At 27.0% G+C, this 18,779-nt stretch overlaps 1 protein-coding gene across 2 annotated transcripts in view; it reads right to left on the bottom strand.

The window, feature by feature from the left end:
* Positions 1-4,091: 4,091 nt before the first annotated feature.
* LOC100192229 (discoidin domain-containing receptor 2) overlaps positions 4,092-18,779 on the bottom strand; it is a 57,189-nt gene continuing 42,501 nt past the window's right edge. The window contains exons 4-11 of one of the 2 annotated variants that reach the window (XM_065790976.1): positions 16,672-16,997; positions 16,262-16,412; positions 10,167-10,241; positions 9,513-10,010; positions 7,220-7,291; positions 6,561-6,806; positions 4,980-5,930; positions 4,092-4,704 (exon numbers count right to left, since the gene is read on the bottom strand). In XM_065790976.1, the coding sequence (XP_065647048.1) occupies positions 4,403-4,704; positions 4,980-5,930; positions 6,561-6,806; positions 7,220-7,291; positions 9,513-10,010; positions 10,167-10,241; positions 16,262-16,412; positions 16,672-16,997 (2,621 nt within the window). In that variant the 3' untranslated portion in view covers positions 4,092-4,402. The remainder of the gene's footprint in view (positions 4,705-4,979; positions 5,931-6,560; positions 6,807-7,219; positions 7,292-9,512; positions 10,011-10,166; positions 10,242-16,261; positions 16,413-16,671; positions 16,998-18,779) is intronic. The other variant, XM_065790977.1, reaches the window with a different exon arrangement.

The following is an 18,779-nucleotide window of genomic DNA, read 5'->3' as shown; positions in this document are numbered from 1 at the left end:
TATTTTTCTCAAACTTTTTTTTTTTAACATCTAGAAATAAAACACCAAAAACTTATATTTATGGAAAAATATTCAAAATATTTTTCTCAAACTTTTTTTTTTTTAACATCTAGAAATAAAACACCAAAAACTTATTTAAAAAATACAAAATAGTGCCGTTTTTTAAAATGTAAGTAGGCGTGATTCGATTATTTATATTATATTCACGAACGTGCAACCGATATTGTTCCTAAAACCAATGCACTATGGGATAAAATAATAAAAATTGATAACAAAAATCAAAAATCACAATTTTTTAATTTTCAATTTAGATATGACTTTTTATTAAGTAGGGATTATAGAAATTAGTAGCTGAACGAACTTTGAAAATATCTCTCACGGTATTGATATTGTAGGTTATCGAAATTAACATTTATTAATTAAAAAAAAAAATGAAAATTTTTGATATTTCTTGCAAAAAATTTGCGCAAACAAGTAGAAGCTTTTCCCACAACACATATTTAATAGTTACAAATGTGATTCTTAGCAATTGATTGCAACTTATCAGATCTATATTTCTCCACGTATAAAACATTTTAAGAAATAGTTAGACATACGGAATTTAGGGCTATTACCATATTTTTAGCTTTATAAGACCCGCATTCTTTATAGTATCAAAAAGTATCAATTGTTTTGGTACCAAAAAAAAGGTGAATACCCCGGGTTTCAAAAAGGTTAAGGTTACATACCCCTCAAAATTTCAAACAGATTAATGTAACTTCACAAAAACGTCTAATACATACATGTGATCATCTTTATAATTCGCATTAAATATTATTTCCGAAAGCTTACATGCACAAAATATTTAAGTATAACTCGTTTTTAAGTAAAATTAAGACATTATGCGTTTAGGGTAGAGTTCTTGGTAACGTTTGCGTATGTAGTCACACGCATAGTAAAGGTCAATTAGTATGAGTAAGCAGTAAATTATCTTGTGACATTTATTATCACATAAATTCATCTTAACCAATTTTATTAAAGGATCATATAATTAACTATTATTACGCATTTCATAAAAGTCATTAATGATGACCGAAAATAGTGAAAATACAGCAGCAATCAGTTTTTTGAAATTTGAGTTTGGAAAATTGTTATTTAAAGAAAATTTTGAAATAAGTTTTTCAAAATCCATTACAAAGATTGAATTATTTTACAATAAAAAAATAACTGAAAGTGGAATTACTGCATTAAAAGAAGATTTGAATAATCTTAAAAGTAATTTCTCACGACATTGGAGATTAAGGAATTATGATTCTACAAATCTAATGCGCCATAATTCCACTTACTTTGAACAATTTGTGATCTCTCCTGAGTATTTTGTTCAACCATGCCAAACATCACCATTAAGAAGAAAAGGACGACCATCAAAATCGTTAGAAGAATTGCGACTCAAATAGCCGAAGATTCTGAAGACTGCATTTATGTATTACTAAAAGCTGTTCAAACAGCATCACATAGAAAAGGATGTAAATTCCTTAAACAATTGATTAAGATAGTTATTGATAATATTGATAATGCAGAGGAGCTTCTTAGTAAAATCAGTACACAGAAACCAATTAAGATGACGCCAGATGAGGCATTAAATCTTCTTATTGATAATTCCAAAGTAAATTTTAACTTGTAAATTTTGGTAAATACATACCAAAATTTACAAGTTAAAATGAAAAGTAGAAATGCCAACATCCTTCCAACATATTTTGAAGTCTCTCAAGCAAAGAAGAAATGTCGTCCAGATGAAATCCAATCATCTGATGTGAAAGCGTAAACTTCAATAAAGTCACTATCTTGTCACACAATTTCGAGGATTGTACTATTCGAAAAAGATCAAATTGTGAATTATTTGAAGAAGGTAAATAAAAGTGTTATTGACGCTGAAACGATCTTCGCATACGGTGCTGATGGAACAACTGGTCAAATTAAATATCATCAGGCGTCATCATCTGGTTCAGTAATAGATGACCACTCGTAATTTACAGTTATCATGACACCATTACAGCTAAGAAGTAAGTTAGATGGAGAAATTTTATGGAAAAATCCTACTCCTCAATCTTTTCGATTTGTGCGCCCCCTGTCTCTGGAATTTACTAAAAAAACAATGGAACATGATAAGGTAACCTTCCAACAAATTGAAGACGACATCAAAAACTTGGCTCCATATCAATAAATACTGGAGAAGAGTTGCAAATTAATATATCATCGTTGTTCTTTCCGACTTTAATTGATGGGAAAGTTTTAAATTTTTTACTTGACAATAAATCTTCCCAAAGCTCCCCCATTTGTAAATCAACACCAAAGCATTTTAACAACTTGCTAAACTTTAATAATGATCAATTTAAGCCAAAAGGTGATTCGTTCCTTATTTATGGTTGCCAGCCTTTGCATGCTACCATCAACACTCTCAATTGCTTGCTTAATTTATCATACAGAATAAAGTTAGAATTATGGCAAGTTTAAGGTGAGGAAAATAAAAAAGCTTTAGCTAATGAGAAGGACAGAGTTTGACATGAAGTTGAGGACTTCTTTGAGATCAAAATTGATAGATCATGTCAAGGCGGACAGGGAAATACAACAACTGGTAATTTATGTCGGAGACATTTCAGTAAACCTTATGATCTCGCTAAACTTTTAGAACTTGATGATAAACTTGTATCAAATTTAAGCACCATTCTTGCTGCCCTTAATTGTCACGAACATTTGGACTTTGAAAAATTTGGGTCCTTCTGCCATGATACATATTCCTTATTTATTAGTAAGTATAAATGGCTCAACATGTCTGCCTCTCTTTATAAAATTCTTTGTCATTCAAAAAACATTATTATGGCACTACCATTATCACCTGGATTTTTTGGTGAAGAGGGAGCTGAATCTTGCAATAAGTACTACAGACAGAATCGAAGATATCATTCTCGAAAGTGTTCTCGTAAAAGTAATTTGCTCGATGTATTTAATCGAGCATTAGATTCATCGGACCCTATAGCGTCTTCAGAAAAAGTGGATGTGAGAATGAAAAGGATTAAACATCAGGTATAAGAGGCTGTCAAAAATTTCCTATTATTTAAAAATTATGAACAAGAAGCTGATTGGGACACTAAAACTGAGGAATCAAATTTCATGGATTTAAATGAAGGTTCTCTTACTGATTATTTTGAAAACATTGACTTAGATATTTAGCAGTAAATTTTGCATATTTATTAATTATTAAATAATTGATACATCTACCTACTTATAATATCTTATAATATAATTCTTAATGCTATAATAAAAAATCCAAACTATTTTTCATTTACTTTTTATTGAGAACATATAAAAAAGTTGAAAATTGGATGGAGTTATGCAGAAAGGAACCAACCCGCAAAATCCTTTGTCAGGACTAAGTCCAATCTTCAAGTCTCCAATTTTGCAAATATTCTGATGAAAATTAATATGGGGTTTATGTAATGACATTTACAGGCATAAACAAACAAAATAATTATCACAAATACTTTAGTGCAAATTTTGTATACTTTTGTCCCGTAGTGCAATGGTTCTCGTTCTCCCTGATCCCCTTAATTATTCTTATAAAAATACGCCTTGGAAAAAATTCGCAAAATTAAAATTCATCAAAATTAAAAGTAAGCATGACGGTTCGCATTTACAAGCATTGAAATTTTGATTTAAGACACGTGTTTTAACCAAAGACTAAACAGCATTTTGTAAAATTAAGCAGTAATAATGAGTTGCAAGCACATGGTAATTTAGCAACGTATGCCTTAGTCAAAAAGTCTTATGAGATCCCATAAGAATTTGGAACAAAAAAAAAATCAGTTTTGAACCCCATTAAATTAAAACACGTAAGTTAAAAAGTGTTTTTATCAAAGTTTTTGTTTGTTTGTTTTAAAATCCTATAGGTCCTATAGCACTTTTTGGCTAGGGTGGTGCAACAGACTTTTATTGCATTACAAAATTAGCATGCCTATTTTCACAATCAAGGTATAATACAAAATAACCTATTAACTTACTTGTTCAACAAAAAAAATATGAGATTTTCTTATAAATACAAAAAAAAAGGTAACTTTTGAATGCGTTTACAAAAATATATTTATTTGTAGAAAAAAACTCTTAATATTTTATATTTGTAAATACAAAATTTAAACTTTTAGAAAAAAGATTTTTAAAACTCCTGAATACAATAAATATATAAAAATAGTAATAAAAAATGTAAAACATTATTATCGAGTTTAAAAAAAAACAGAAATTTATCAATTTATACTAAAAAACCCGTTTATCGTTTTAAAGCTTTAAAACGCTAAGAAAATGAAACCAGGGACTGGCAATCAATTCTCGTTTAATCCATTTTTTTTAACACGCGATTTTATAATGATACTTAGACCGCTAATTCAACACTGTTCACAATTTCTTTAAAAAACCGATGTAAAAATGTAAATGTAGGTCTGTTTTCAGGATTCATATCCCAGCATTTACAAATGACAGCGTATACTTCAGGTTGACAATAGCTCGGTTTTGATAAAAGGGGAAACAGTGAATTAGGATTTTGGACAGCTTCACACGCTTTAGATATAACTTGCTGGTCTGAGAAATTTTCATAAGGAGATTGTCGCGCAAATGTTAAAATTTCCCACAATGTTACACCAAAACTCCATACATCTGTTTCCTGCGTGAATTTTCCTAAAAGTAGAAGCGTGTCTTTTGAAACGCAAGACTTTCAAAATACTTAATAATACCTTTGCCTCAGCAACAACCATTTTTTTTAAATAAGGTAGGTCAAATGAGTGTAAAAAATTAAAAAATTTATATTATAAATAATATAACTATAAAAGTTATATTATAAATAAAATAACTTCAAAAACTTGAAATTATTTTAAAATCGTTAAATATAAATAATTAAATTCGTAATCAAATAACAAAATTAAAATCAAAATAATTAATAAAATATGACTAACCGTAAAATAAAGACTCCGGTGCCATCCACCTGATAGGCAACACTGCTTTGCCTTCAATTCTGTAGTATTGTTTAGAATACAAATAACGACTCATACCAAAATCAGAAATTTTAACTTGAAGAGCAGGTCCTACAAGACAATTCCTTGTGGCTAAATCACGATGAACAAATCCCTCTGAATGAAGATATTTAACACCAGCAGCAATTTGTTCAGCGATGTGCAATAATTGATCTGGCAAAAGCGAGTCTGGAGAAATCTGGCTAATACGAACACTGTCAGCAGATACAGGATGTCTTTCGCGCAAATACTGATTCAGGTCGCCATTTTCCATGTATTCAACAACCATCAATTTATCACTGGATGCACTGGAAGTATCATAATTGCAAATACCAAGTAACCGTACAACATTTTCATGTTTTAAACGAGACATTATTTCAACCTCTTTCATAAATTCAGATGTAATGTTCTCATCTTTTGATTTAAGCATTTTAACAGCTACTAAAGCAGTATCTGTTAATCCCCAAGAATTATAATGTCCTATTGTACCATATATTTCATCTAGACCTTTTGCTACAGCAATATGAACTTCTCCAAACTGACCAACACCAATGCGTTCCTTGAATGTTAACTGAGAGCGCGGAAAAATTTTGATTGATGCTTTCTGTTTGGTCCATTTGGCAGGATCTGAATATAAGCTAGAAGCAATAACTGCTTTATAAGGATTTTCGTATGTACTTGCATAGATTGCACTAGTCTGGTATATAGCATTTGATACATTAGTTGGAGGAACACTGTTAGGTTCAGCATACCGCTTTGCATCAGCGTAGTGAATTGTACCATCTTTATTACCTTCATCAGGCGCAGAGTATTGTGCATATTGCACATTGACTTCAGTATATCCTGATTTCACTGGCTTATCTGGGGCTGCATAAACATCCTCATTACAATTTACTAGTAGCAGAATTTGTAACAATATAAAAAATTAAAAAAAGAAAAGAAAATTAGGACACAAAAAGTTTACAGAAATCAAAACTACAAATTCTATTATCAAAAATATTACAAATAAATATAAATATCATTAGATGAAACCGAATCTTTACATTACATGCATTATTAATGTTACATACATACATTATTCAACAAAAAACTATTAGAATTTAAAACTAATTTGCAACCAGAGTGCTTATTAGTTCTTTCTCCATTTTGAAATCTTAAAAACCTTTATTAATGAACATTTAAAAAGTTTTGAATACTTTTTTTTTTATTATTTTTTATAAATATTTAATAAAATTAATATTTATATTTAGCAATTATTATTTCTAATAGCTGTATAAAAAGAAATTTAAAAAATATTTAAATAATATTTAAATAAAATAACTAAATAATTAATATTTAAATAATTAATATTTAAATAAAATAATATTTAAAAATTAATATTTAAATAATTAATATTTAAATAAAATAACTATTACCTTTAGAAAATTATTTAATTTATCTCAATTTTAAAAATAGAGCTAAACAAATAAGCCCTTAAAGCTTATTAGACATTTTTAAATAGTATTAAAATAAGAATCAACTTACAATCGTTATTGTGCAATAATCCTAAGGTCGATCGACTAGAATCTTCTCGGCCATGAAATGAGACTTCATCTCTTCCATACTTAGTGCGAACAACAATAGGTTTTGATTTTGGAGTTTTCCATATTACATGTCTTAAATTTTTTCGGCAGCGATAAAGAACACACACAGTCAAAAAAATTAGAAGAATTATCATTAAAACTATTATTATCATGACAATATTGATTGATGAGGAGCTTTCAATACCTTCTGTAAATAAAAGAGAAAATTAAAAATTATAACAGACATTAATAACAATACTTAAAAACTAACAGACATTAATAACAATACTTAGAGAAAATATTTTTAAAATTATAACTAACAGACATTATTAACAATACTTAGAGAGGAGGTAAACTTAAATTTGTTTCAGTGTTGCACATTTTACAGGTTTATTTTTGAAAAAAATTGGGGAAGGGAAGGTGAATGTCAAAAAGGTTAGTCAGTTTTCTAGAATAACTCCTGTATATTATTTATTATTATATATATATCATTTAAGGTTAATGATAAAAATATGTTAATCAAACAGTCATAACAGCTCCTCAAAGTTTATAAAGAACAAGAATTTTAATACAACAGTTAACAATAAGTTAATAAACCAAAAAGCTACATAAATAACAAACCAGGTTTTCTAGTTGGAACAACACACTCAACAACTGTGGAAATCATTTTTATAGAATTACTTGGAAGTTCATCTGTAAGTTTAAAAATATAAACATAAAGTTATGAAAAAAAAAAACACAAAAAACAATCAAATAAAAAAAATCTTATGTTTCTTATCTTATGTAAAAACAAAAAGTATATGAACAACTTCAGATCTTTTTGGTTATATATTTGAAAACAAAAGTTTTTTAAGACACTGCACAATTTAAGACAGATTTTATAATTTAAGACAATGTATTTTATGGCAAGCCTAATAATTATCAACAAACTTAATGTTGATCAGTTCATTTAATTTTCATTTACTTAAGTTACTTTAGTTTATATTAAATATATAATATATATTTAATAAATATATATTATATATATATAAATATATATATACATATATATATATATATATATATATATATATATATATATATATATATATATATATATATATATATAATATATATTTAATAAATATATAATATATATTTAATAAACATATATATATATATATATATATAAAATATATATATATATATATATAATATTTATATATATATATAATATATATTTAATAAATATATAATATATATTTAATAAACATATATATATATATATATATATAATATATATATATATATATATATATATATATATATATATATATATATATATATATGTTTATTAAATATATATTATATATTTAATATAAACTAAAGTAACTGAAGTAAATGAAAATTAAATGAACTGATCAACATTAAGTTTGTTGATAATTATTAGGCTTGCCATAAAATACATTGTCTTAAATTATAAAATCTGTCTTAAATTGTGCAATGTCTTAAATCATGCAACCTGTCTTTTACCCTGCAATAACTTTTAACTGCAATAAATTTTATGCAAAAAAGAATTTTCTTTTTTTTAAAAAAAAAAAAACGATTGCTATTAGAAATTATATTCTTTAATATGTAAAAATAATTAAAATTTTATTATAATTTTTTCAAACAATTTCGACTGAAATTTCAACTTTCTAAAACTACCATCTTTAAAAAACAAGCTTAACTTTTCTTTTTCTTGCAAAAATTTTATATTTTTTATCTTTATATGTTGAAAATTTCTAAATTTTCATTTTTAATAATATCAATGAGTAATAATTTTCAAACAAATTTCTAAACTTACAAAACAGTGACAAATGAAAAATTCAAAACATTTATTAGTAAATATTCATTAAATAATAAAAATATAAAAAATAAATAATTATGTTTTATTAAACAATTATATATGCTCATTATTTGTTGATAAGATGAAGTCTTAATTGGGTATACCAATATTTTGTAAATAAATGCATTCTTTTATATAAATATTTTTAAATATAAAATTAGGATTTATATACAATATTTTAATAATAGAATAACCAATTAGTAAATTCAATTAACATTTTAAAACACTTTTCCAAATGTTTTAAAAGTTTTTTTTCTCGAAAACAATTGATTTATAAATTATTTATTCAAAAATGAAAAAAACTGCAAATCGATACTTTTTTTCAAAAACTTTCATATATAATGATTCCAAGAATAAACTTTCAAAAAATTGAATATAAAAATTTAAAAAAATAGGTAAAGATCAAAGAAAAACAAACTTTTTACAAGCCTTACAATTCAACTAATAACCTTCAATTAGGATTGACAGTTTTTCAAAACCATCAAACTCTAATTGAAGGGTTTTTATAATAAATTTGACAAATATTATTAACATTTTGTAAAGTTCTATTTGCACAACCATCACCTATTCATTCAAAATAATTACGCAAAACTTTTTTGAGGGCTCTGAAAATTGATTCAGCTAAAGGCCCCTAAGGGTGTAAATATGGCCCAGGCTATACCCATTGTTTAGTGGATGTTTTATGCTTTTTATAACCCTATATTCCTAATGAAAAATTTACATATGTGAAATAAATATTGTTCCTAATATAAATTTTTTGGTTTTAAATCCTTAAAAACTACCGACTGCTTTCTTTGAAATAAAAAACTTTAAAACAAAAAATCTGCTGACTGAAATGAGTGAAGCATGTAATCATGTTATATATTGCTTTCAGATAATTCTGTAGTAAATTTTGTTCTTAGCTTTGATAAAAATTGTTGTTAAAACTTTTGTTAAAAATTATGATATTCTCACTATACAACACTAAAAGTTAAATTTTTTTTTAAATGATTATATCTAAATTTTATATTTAATAACATAAAACAATTAAAATGATAAAGAACAAACCCCAAATTAGTTCAATTTGTCGGACAAATATCCAGTCCTCAGAATAATCCATCTCAAGCCGTAAGTATTGTAACTCCAATAGACCAATATCCAACACAAATTCAAACTCTCGAGGACTCAACGCATAGATTGAATCAGGTGTGCAAGCATACAAAGGATTCTTAAGCATTTCATAATGAATATTTGATGTTAGAGAAAATCGTTTTATTGGTGAAGCTTTTGCACTTTGATTAATGTAAGTATTTAAACGGATACCATTTACAAATGAACTTCTAGTCAGTGTAATATAGATAAACGGTTTGGGTTCCACATTTTTATGCCACCCAAGCCAGCACTTTGGATAAGAAAACGGGTTTGTCATAGGTTTCAAGCTATCCACTAAACAGCCAGTACCTTTATCTAGTTCATTGTTCACTACATATCCATCATATTTATCATCTTTGAATTGATATCCTTGATAGGTACTTCCTTGCTTCATTTTGTAATACTGAATGCGAACTGAAAACCATTGAAATAAATGATGTCATTAAAACAAATTTTATTTGGTTAATTAAAAAAAAGTTTCCTGAATAAATAATACCATAAAACTGTATTAGGTTAGTTATTAAAAAATATTTTCTTAAGTAACACTCAATGAGGAAGCTTCTTCTATACCTTTATGCTGAAATGGTAGTAAAGTAGTTGTTGTATTAGTATTAGTAGATGAAATTAGTGTTGGAGTTATGACATCTATAAATAAAGATTTTAAAGATTTTGTTCTGAAAGTTTTATAAACATGTTTCAAAATAATATTAAAAAAAATCATAAATGTAAAATATTTAATTATACAATATTATAATTATGCATAATTAAAATATTTTACAACATTTATACATAATATTTGTGCATAATTGTAAACTTTGTATTCTATCAATTTTATAATATACTAAATACTCCATAAACATATAATCAACTTGATGGAGTCACAATATGATGATAGTTTTTTGTGTTTTATAGTTTTTGGTACTTTATTCATTTTTAAATTAGGTTGAAGAACCTGACTCAAAGCATAGATAGTACTCAGAACACCATTTAATAGCCCAAGCAATTCCCTCATTACTACTAATAAACCCTAAGCCTTAACAAAGGGCTCCAAATGTGGCCTCCGCAATGCACACCAAAAGTACAAACAGGGACACCATCCATGCGCAACATGGCACTGTTAATACTTTGATATTTTTCAGCTGTTGATGGAATCAGCCTCTCTGAGAGCTACCCCAGAGTTCGGGAAACCTGACTACCAGCCGGCCTCAGAACCATAAAACTGAGTTTTAGAGCTGTACCCTCATTAGGAGATAATAGAATGAGTTGTCTAGTCATAAAAACAGAGACACAAGCAAAACCCATGCATTGAGTCAAGAAGATCCAGCATTCAACATCCTAAACTGGAAACAATGTATTAAAAATACATCTGCGCCAGCCTAATAGATGAAGAAGGGGTGCGAGGCTGGTCAACAGGTAGAATCTGTTTACCCCTTAAGTCATTGCCTAGGAGGCCTTCTACAAGACAGTAGCCGGGTGCATTTAACATCTGCCCAAGGTGAGTATTTTTATCGAGACACCATCTCTAGCCTTTACTCAACCAAGAGCCCCAAGGCAGGGGGTGTTTCAAAATCAGAGTTGGCATCTCCTAACCTTTTGCCTAAGAAGGCGTATCCTACAAGGCAGCAGGACATGAAGCAGATTGTACTGGGTTACATGTTACCAGTAGCAGGATAATCTGATCTGACTGCAGATCAGGTTATCCTGCTACTGGTTAATATATATATATATATATATATATATATATATATATATATATATATATATATATATATATATATATATATATATATATATATATATATATATATATATATATATATATATTTAAACAACTTTAAAATGTATTCTACAAAATAGAGTGCTCAATGTTCTTAAAAAAACAGAGCAATTATATATTAGTAGGAAATCACTTGACAAAAATTTTTTTTCATTTTACACTGTTTCATCAATAAAGACTTATCAAAAATGTTGAGTCAGCATTTCTGATGAGTTTTTATTGATGAAACACAGTGTAAAATAAAAAAAATTTTTGTTAAGTGATTTTCTACTAATATATATATATGTATATATATATATATATATATATATATATATATATATATATATATATATATATATATATATATATATATATATATACATATATATATATATATATATATATATATATATATATATATATATATATATATATATTAGTAGTAGAAAATCACTTAACAAAAATTTTTTCCATTTAACACTGTGTTTCATCAACAAAGATTCATCAGAAAAATTTGTTGATGAAACACAGTGTTAAATGGAAAAAATTTCTGTTAAGTGATTTTCTACTACTAATATAATTGCTCTGTTCTTTTAAGAACATTGAGCACTCTATTGTGTAGAATACTTTTTAAAGTTGTTTAAATATATATATATATATATATATATATATATATATATATATATATATATATATATATATATATAAGATTAGATGAGAAAAAACAACTTTTTCACGGTACTTAAAGTTTCATGTCCTTTTTGGCACTTATCAGCCATATATTTAAATCAAGAAAAAACAATTAAAAAACCATTACAAAATTGAAAAAAAAATGGAATGAGTTCTGACATCAAATAATAGTAATAATAACAATAACAATAAGAATATTAAAATCAATAATAATGATAATATGGAAAAAATATCTTTTCTAATCGCCAGTGTCAAATTGAGAAAGAAGGAATCTGTTTCCATGTCTGCACTTAGTAACAATCTCACTCTTTTTATTCAGTAGATTAGTATTTTTATAATTTTTCATATTTTTCGGTGAGACAATTTTTATAATTTTCGGTAATATTTTTCGACATGATTGACAAAATTTGGATGTTGGATTATATGCTTCACATCGCCTGAGAATTTTCCACTCAACTATAGGAACTAAATTAGCTTCTTCCAAACATGCTTTGAGACTTCAGTATCATTTTTGTATTTAGAGATGTTAAAAGATTTAACATGATAAGCGTATCTTAACTTAAAATTATATATATATATATATATATATATATATATATATATATATATATATATATATATATAGGTATATATATATATATATATATATATATATATATATATAAATATATATTTATATATATAAATATATATATATATATACATATATATATATATATATATATATATATATATATATAATATATATATATATATATATATATATATATATAATATATATATACACACACACACACATATATATATATACATATATACACACCTATATATAATATATATACCTATAATAATATATATATATAATAGTGAATCCATTTTTTTGTAAAAAACTGAATTCCGGATTTTCGGAATTACAGGAGATGAAATCCGGAATTCCGGTTTAATTCCGGAATTATTATAGAAGAATTTAAAAAATATAAAGAAAAGAAAGTACATTTTTTTTTAAACATAAATGTATTTAGTTCAAAACAATAACATTAAAACAAATTACAAATTCCGCGGGATCCCCCTTCATCCCAAAATTTCAATTCACTGCGAATTTCGGAATGAATCGATGATTTTTGTAGAACTCTTGACCGTGATTCCGAGAGTGATTCCTTTATCTTTTGCTGAAGAATTTCCTGCAAGGATAACTGAGTTTCCAATGATTCGATAGGTTTATCGTCATCCATTTTAGTAGACTCAGATACTGTCGGGTCTATTTCTAATGCTACTTCACCACTAAGTCTTTGGATTAGGGATATGATAATTTTGGTTATTTCAGTTTTCGAGCGATGCAAAATGTTCTTGTGAATTTTGGTTTTACCCCAATTATGCAAATATTGAAGAACATCGGATACCACAGTTCTTCTTCGATTAATTTGAACTTCAAACTCTTTTTTCATTTCACGGCCAATTTCTTCATTCTCATCAAAATTTTCTAACACAAACGTAAATGTTGCATCCGCAGAAAGTAAATTTGCATCAGCACGGCATAACGCGTCTACGGCTAATTTTATAGGCTTCAAATTTCTAGAAACTGTAGATATACCATTCTGAATCATTCAGAATAGAATATTCCATTCTGGAATGGAATTCATTCAGAATGGAATATTCAATCATTCAGAATGTTCAATGAATATTCAATCATTCAGAAATCATTCAGAATGGAATATTCCATTCTGGAATGGAATATTCCATTCTGAATCATACAGAAACTGTAGATATTCCATTCTGAATCATTCAAAAATGTATCCGCTTTGATATTGATTATTACCTTTTTTATTGAACTTTTCAAAAGATTAAAACGTTCTAACATGGACATCACGCTACTCCATCTAGTCTTCGAATCAAGCAATAGCTGCAATTCCTTTCCATGATCTTCCTTCACATGTTTTTGCAACACTTCATTTTTTAAAGGGGAACGTCGAAACATTCGAACAATTACCCGAACTTTCATGATTACATTTCGCAATTAAACTTTTCAGTAATTTCTACATCACATTCATTTCTCGTCCCCAATTGCATTCCTTCATCATCACTTAAATCTTCTTCATCAGAGTCCAGATCTAGGACACTCTCATAATCATCTTCATCTACCTCTTTCTCTGTTTGTATGTAGATCACATTTACAATTGCAATCTGAATTGCATGAGCAAAACATAAAATTTGTTCACATGGAAATAATCTATCCACTTTTTGCATCATAGAAGCACCATCAGCTACAATACACGAAATATCGTTCCTTATATTTAACTGAAATGATTCTAACTTGTCCTCTAACAATTTTACACAATTTTCAGCCGCAAATCGACCATTAATTCGAGAAAGACCCAAATTCCAGATATTCTTCGACCCATGAACGTTAACATTCATATAAGGTCTATTTCGAGAGGACGTCCACTCGTCCAATGTTAGACTAAAGCATAAATTCTTTTTTAATTGATTAATTTCAGCAATTTGCAATTGTTTAATTTTTTTAGTATAATCCATCACGACTTTCTGTATGCTGGTGGGTGATTTTGGAATATCACCGAATCCACGCATTGTTAAACATTTTCTTAAATCGTTTGACGTACAAAAAACACGAAACGGTAAACCATCAGAAGCAATCATTCTAGCTACTAAGGCAGGAAAAGTTTCATCTTTTTTTGACTTGAAAAAATCAATGATCGTGTTCGTTTTTCTGGTTGTGCTCACAACACTATCGTTACTGTCAGATGTAGAAGCTGTTGTATTTTCATCAAACTTTCGCTTGTTCAAAACTGTGTTGTGTTTAGAACGAAGATGTGTGTGCATGGGAGTTGTACATCCACCCAATATCTTTAAAACTTGCTTGCATTGCATGCATTTTGCCACCTGATTTGTTTTCCCTCGTAGAAAATATTTCCACACTGAATTTGATGAGCTTTCTTTTGAAATGTCCATTAAAGTTTCTTCTGATTTATCTACCATACTTGGGTTGGGATTTAAAACAATAACAATGTAAGCCTACAAAATTTTTGAAACATAAAATTAATATAATGACTTACTTTGTCTGCTCTGCATACAATTTAATTTCGTAATATTAATATTTCATTTAAAAAAATTTTTTTAATGCATTTGCAGTAGCCTAAGCCTACTAAAATTAAAATTTTTTGAATTTATAACAATGAAAGTACACAATGCTGCCATCTAAAAAAGTTCTTCTAAATTCGAAATTCTAAAAATTTCAAAAAAAACTTTTGTTTTGTTTTTCCATGCTTTATATAAGGTTACTTTCTATATATATATATGTTTGTGTGCCACAAAATTTGAAATCAATTTTTGAAAGCTTTTTTCTCAACCAATTTTGCTCAAATTTTACACACTTAATCATTTTCGATGACAATACAAGGAAATGGAAAAATTTGACCAAAAAAAGTTAATTAAGTTAACAAAAATTTAATTTGTATTTCCCCATAAGAACACTGAATTAATAAAAAAAAAATTTAAAAACGTAACAGTAATTTTTCCTTCTACAAAAGATAACAAAAAAAGAATTTCTAGGCCCAATAGAATTCTGCTTGCATAAAGCATGGATTTGAAAAAAGAATTTTTTTTTGATTTACTAGTTATATTATGTATTTATTCCGTTTTAAAAATTTTAATTTTTATTACTAAAAACTGTTGTATTATACTACTGAGGATGACAACTTTGTTGTTGAAAAACGTTTTTAGTAATTAAAATTAAAATTTTTAGAACGGAAGAAATACTTAATATAAAAACAAAACAAAAGTTTTTTTTGAAATTTTTATAAAAACAGTTCTAAATAACTTCAAAAATAAAATAAGAATTAAATAATCGAAATTCTAAATTCGAAAAATCCGGAATTTGCGTTTTTGAATTCCGGATTTTTAAAAATTCAAAATATGACGGAATTTCGGAATTCCGAAATCCGGATTTGGATTCACTAATATATATATATAGATATATTACATAGAATATGTATAACTATGAATGCGGGTTTAGATAACATCTCTGACATACATAGTCACACTGAAATAGCCTGTTGCTGGAGGCTTCAGTACATACATTGACTATCTTATAGCCTGCTGTGCAAAGGAGTGCCGCTACATCGACTGAGGGTTTAGCATAGGGCAGCAACCTTTTCTTTTATTATTCTTTTGCTTTTTATTTTGTTCAACTTTCTCTTACCTTTAGCTAAAATTGCATGACATCCATAAACTTGAAGCTTTATACATGTTATATTCTCAAATTCTTCTGACATGCGAATGCGAAGAAATTTTGCAATTAGTGGAATTTGTATTTCTAAAGTTTTGCTTTGATATTGAGAACTCAAAATTTTCTAATAATAAATTTTTTAAATATTCAATAACAACCTGTAAAGTGAAAAGCAAAAAACAAAAAAAAAATGTAATTTTTAATCAAAAATTAATTTGCTTCACATTTTTGTTAATTCATCAAAGTTAATTAACATTTATCAAAATGTATTGTAAAAATGTATTTTTATCATTTTTAAACATTTCATTATAAAACCTGATTCCAGAGAACTTTAGAAAAGTTTTATTTATCACTAAACTAATGAAATTATAAAACAAAAATACCATTCCACCATAGAAATTAGCCCAAACTTCACCATCATAGCTGTAATCCAATTTGAAGTAAGATGCTAAATATAATTTATTATTTTCTCGATAACCATCCACCTGCAAACCATAAAGCAAATATTCATTTATGAGATTTATAGTAGTATACTCTCTAAATTTATCTTCATTAATCTTATCAGCCTTAATACACCAAGCAATTTTTTTGGAAAACAGTAGACCTAAACCATTATAAGTATTCCTTTCTGAAAGATATGTTGACGATGTAAACAAGCTTATATTATTAAATTCCTCAGTTAGCACTGGATTACTTTTGTTTGAACAACCTATAACATTAAAAATAATATCGTTTATATTTAAATATTATTCACACACACACAAATATGTATGTATGTATGTATGTATGTATGTATGTATGTATGTATGTATGTATGTATGTATGTATGAATGTGTGTATGTATGTATGTCATGTGTACTAAAATATAAATCATCATTTAATGCTTTAAAATATTTTTGAATAAATATCTGAAGTACATATTGTGCATTGTCAGCTATATTAATACCAATTTTTGCTTGTAAACTCAAAATATTAGTGGCACAATAGCTCACTCTCACCTAATCTAATGTTTTATATTTTTGTGTGATGAAAAAATGTACTCTATAATAATTGTACAAGAAAGCACCATCAGTTCAGCCCTTCTTTTAATACCAACAGTTCAGCCCTACCCTCAATTGAAACAACAGTATGTCTTTCTTCTTCAAAAAAAGGCAATGAAATAGCTTCTGCTCTACAAAATACAAAAGATATTGCATTAAAAGCCTAGTATTAACTTAATATAAACCCTATATAGCAAAAAAACATAGACTACAAATTAATCTACAAGAAATTATCCAACTACAAAATAGTCTACAAAATAGCATATGGTAAATAAATAAATTAGAAGAGAAAGAGAAGAAATGCTCTGTTTCTTCTATAACATTCAAATACTATTACGTTATTGACAATAAAACTATCAAACTGAATTCGGATCTACATCTTCACCTCAACATTGCATCCCTTTTATATCATGAACATCCACTCTTCTGATCACCTCTCAGGTAACTTAACTCAGATCACAATTTTTCTGTGTTCCTGGCACAGCCAGTAATTGAAATAAAGTTAAAATTTCCAGACAATACTTTAAAAACTTTGGCTGCTATTTCAGGCCTGCTATTTCAAATATACTTCATTCTGTGGCAATAAAAAAATGAAGGGTTGTAACGATTTTCAAAATAGCATTTAGTTACCTAAAAATAAATCATATTCAATTACACACCTTTTATCTCAATATCGACACCATTTCATCACACTATTATAATCTGTAAGATACTGTTAGTTTATTCATTCTGCTATTGTTTATATTATTTTAATAAAAATTATATTGTTTAGTAACTCAGCTTCCAAAGAGTATGGATATTTTGCAACACTTTAAATATTGTCAATCAAATTTGCCATATGGAATTACAAAAAAGTTGGATATTCTATGGATATGCTCTCCAAAGTCAAACATAAAAGTTGATAGATGTCAAAAAGCAAAATGTGAATGTATCATGGTTAAAATAAAACAACCATGGATTAAAGCAAGATTTTCAGTTGTTAGCGATGTAAATATTTGAAAAAAATTTGAAAAATCTTAAGAAAAAATATTTTAATTTGGAGAAAAATTCAAAAGAAACTCAAAATTTGAAAAATCAAATTCAATTTGAAAATTTTCTTAAACGTATTTTTTGAATAGAAATTCCAGAACTAAAAGATTTTATTCGAAATGACAAGCTAAAGTCTGATAAAATCAAACTTGAACATCTTGAATTCTTAGACGATCAATATGGTCCATGAAATTATCATTTGAGTTCTTTAGACACTGAATATACTGAAAGAGTAGGGCTACCATAGTCCTGATTTTCATCAGGACTGTCCTGATTTGAAGGGTCTGTCCTGACTGTCCTGATCAGGTGCCAAAATGTCCTGATTTTAAAAAACCAAAACAAAAAAGAAAAAAATATCATTTTGACAAAAACTAAAAAATAAAGCAAAGAGAAAAATGTTGACTTGGCTACTCCAACTTCTC

This window comes from Hydra vulgaris, chromosome 02, assembly GCF_038396675.1.
Source record: "Hydra vulgaris chromosome 02, alternate assembly HydraT2T_AEP".
NCBI lineage: Eukaryota > Metazoa > Cnidaria > Hydrozoa > Anthoathecata > Hydridae > Hydra > Hydra vulgaris.
The sequence above is the reverse complement of the archived record's forward strand: the minus strand, read 5'-3'. Positions and strand labels throughout refer to the sequence as shown.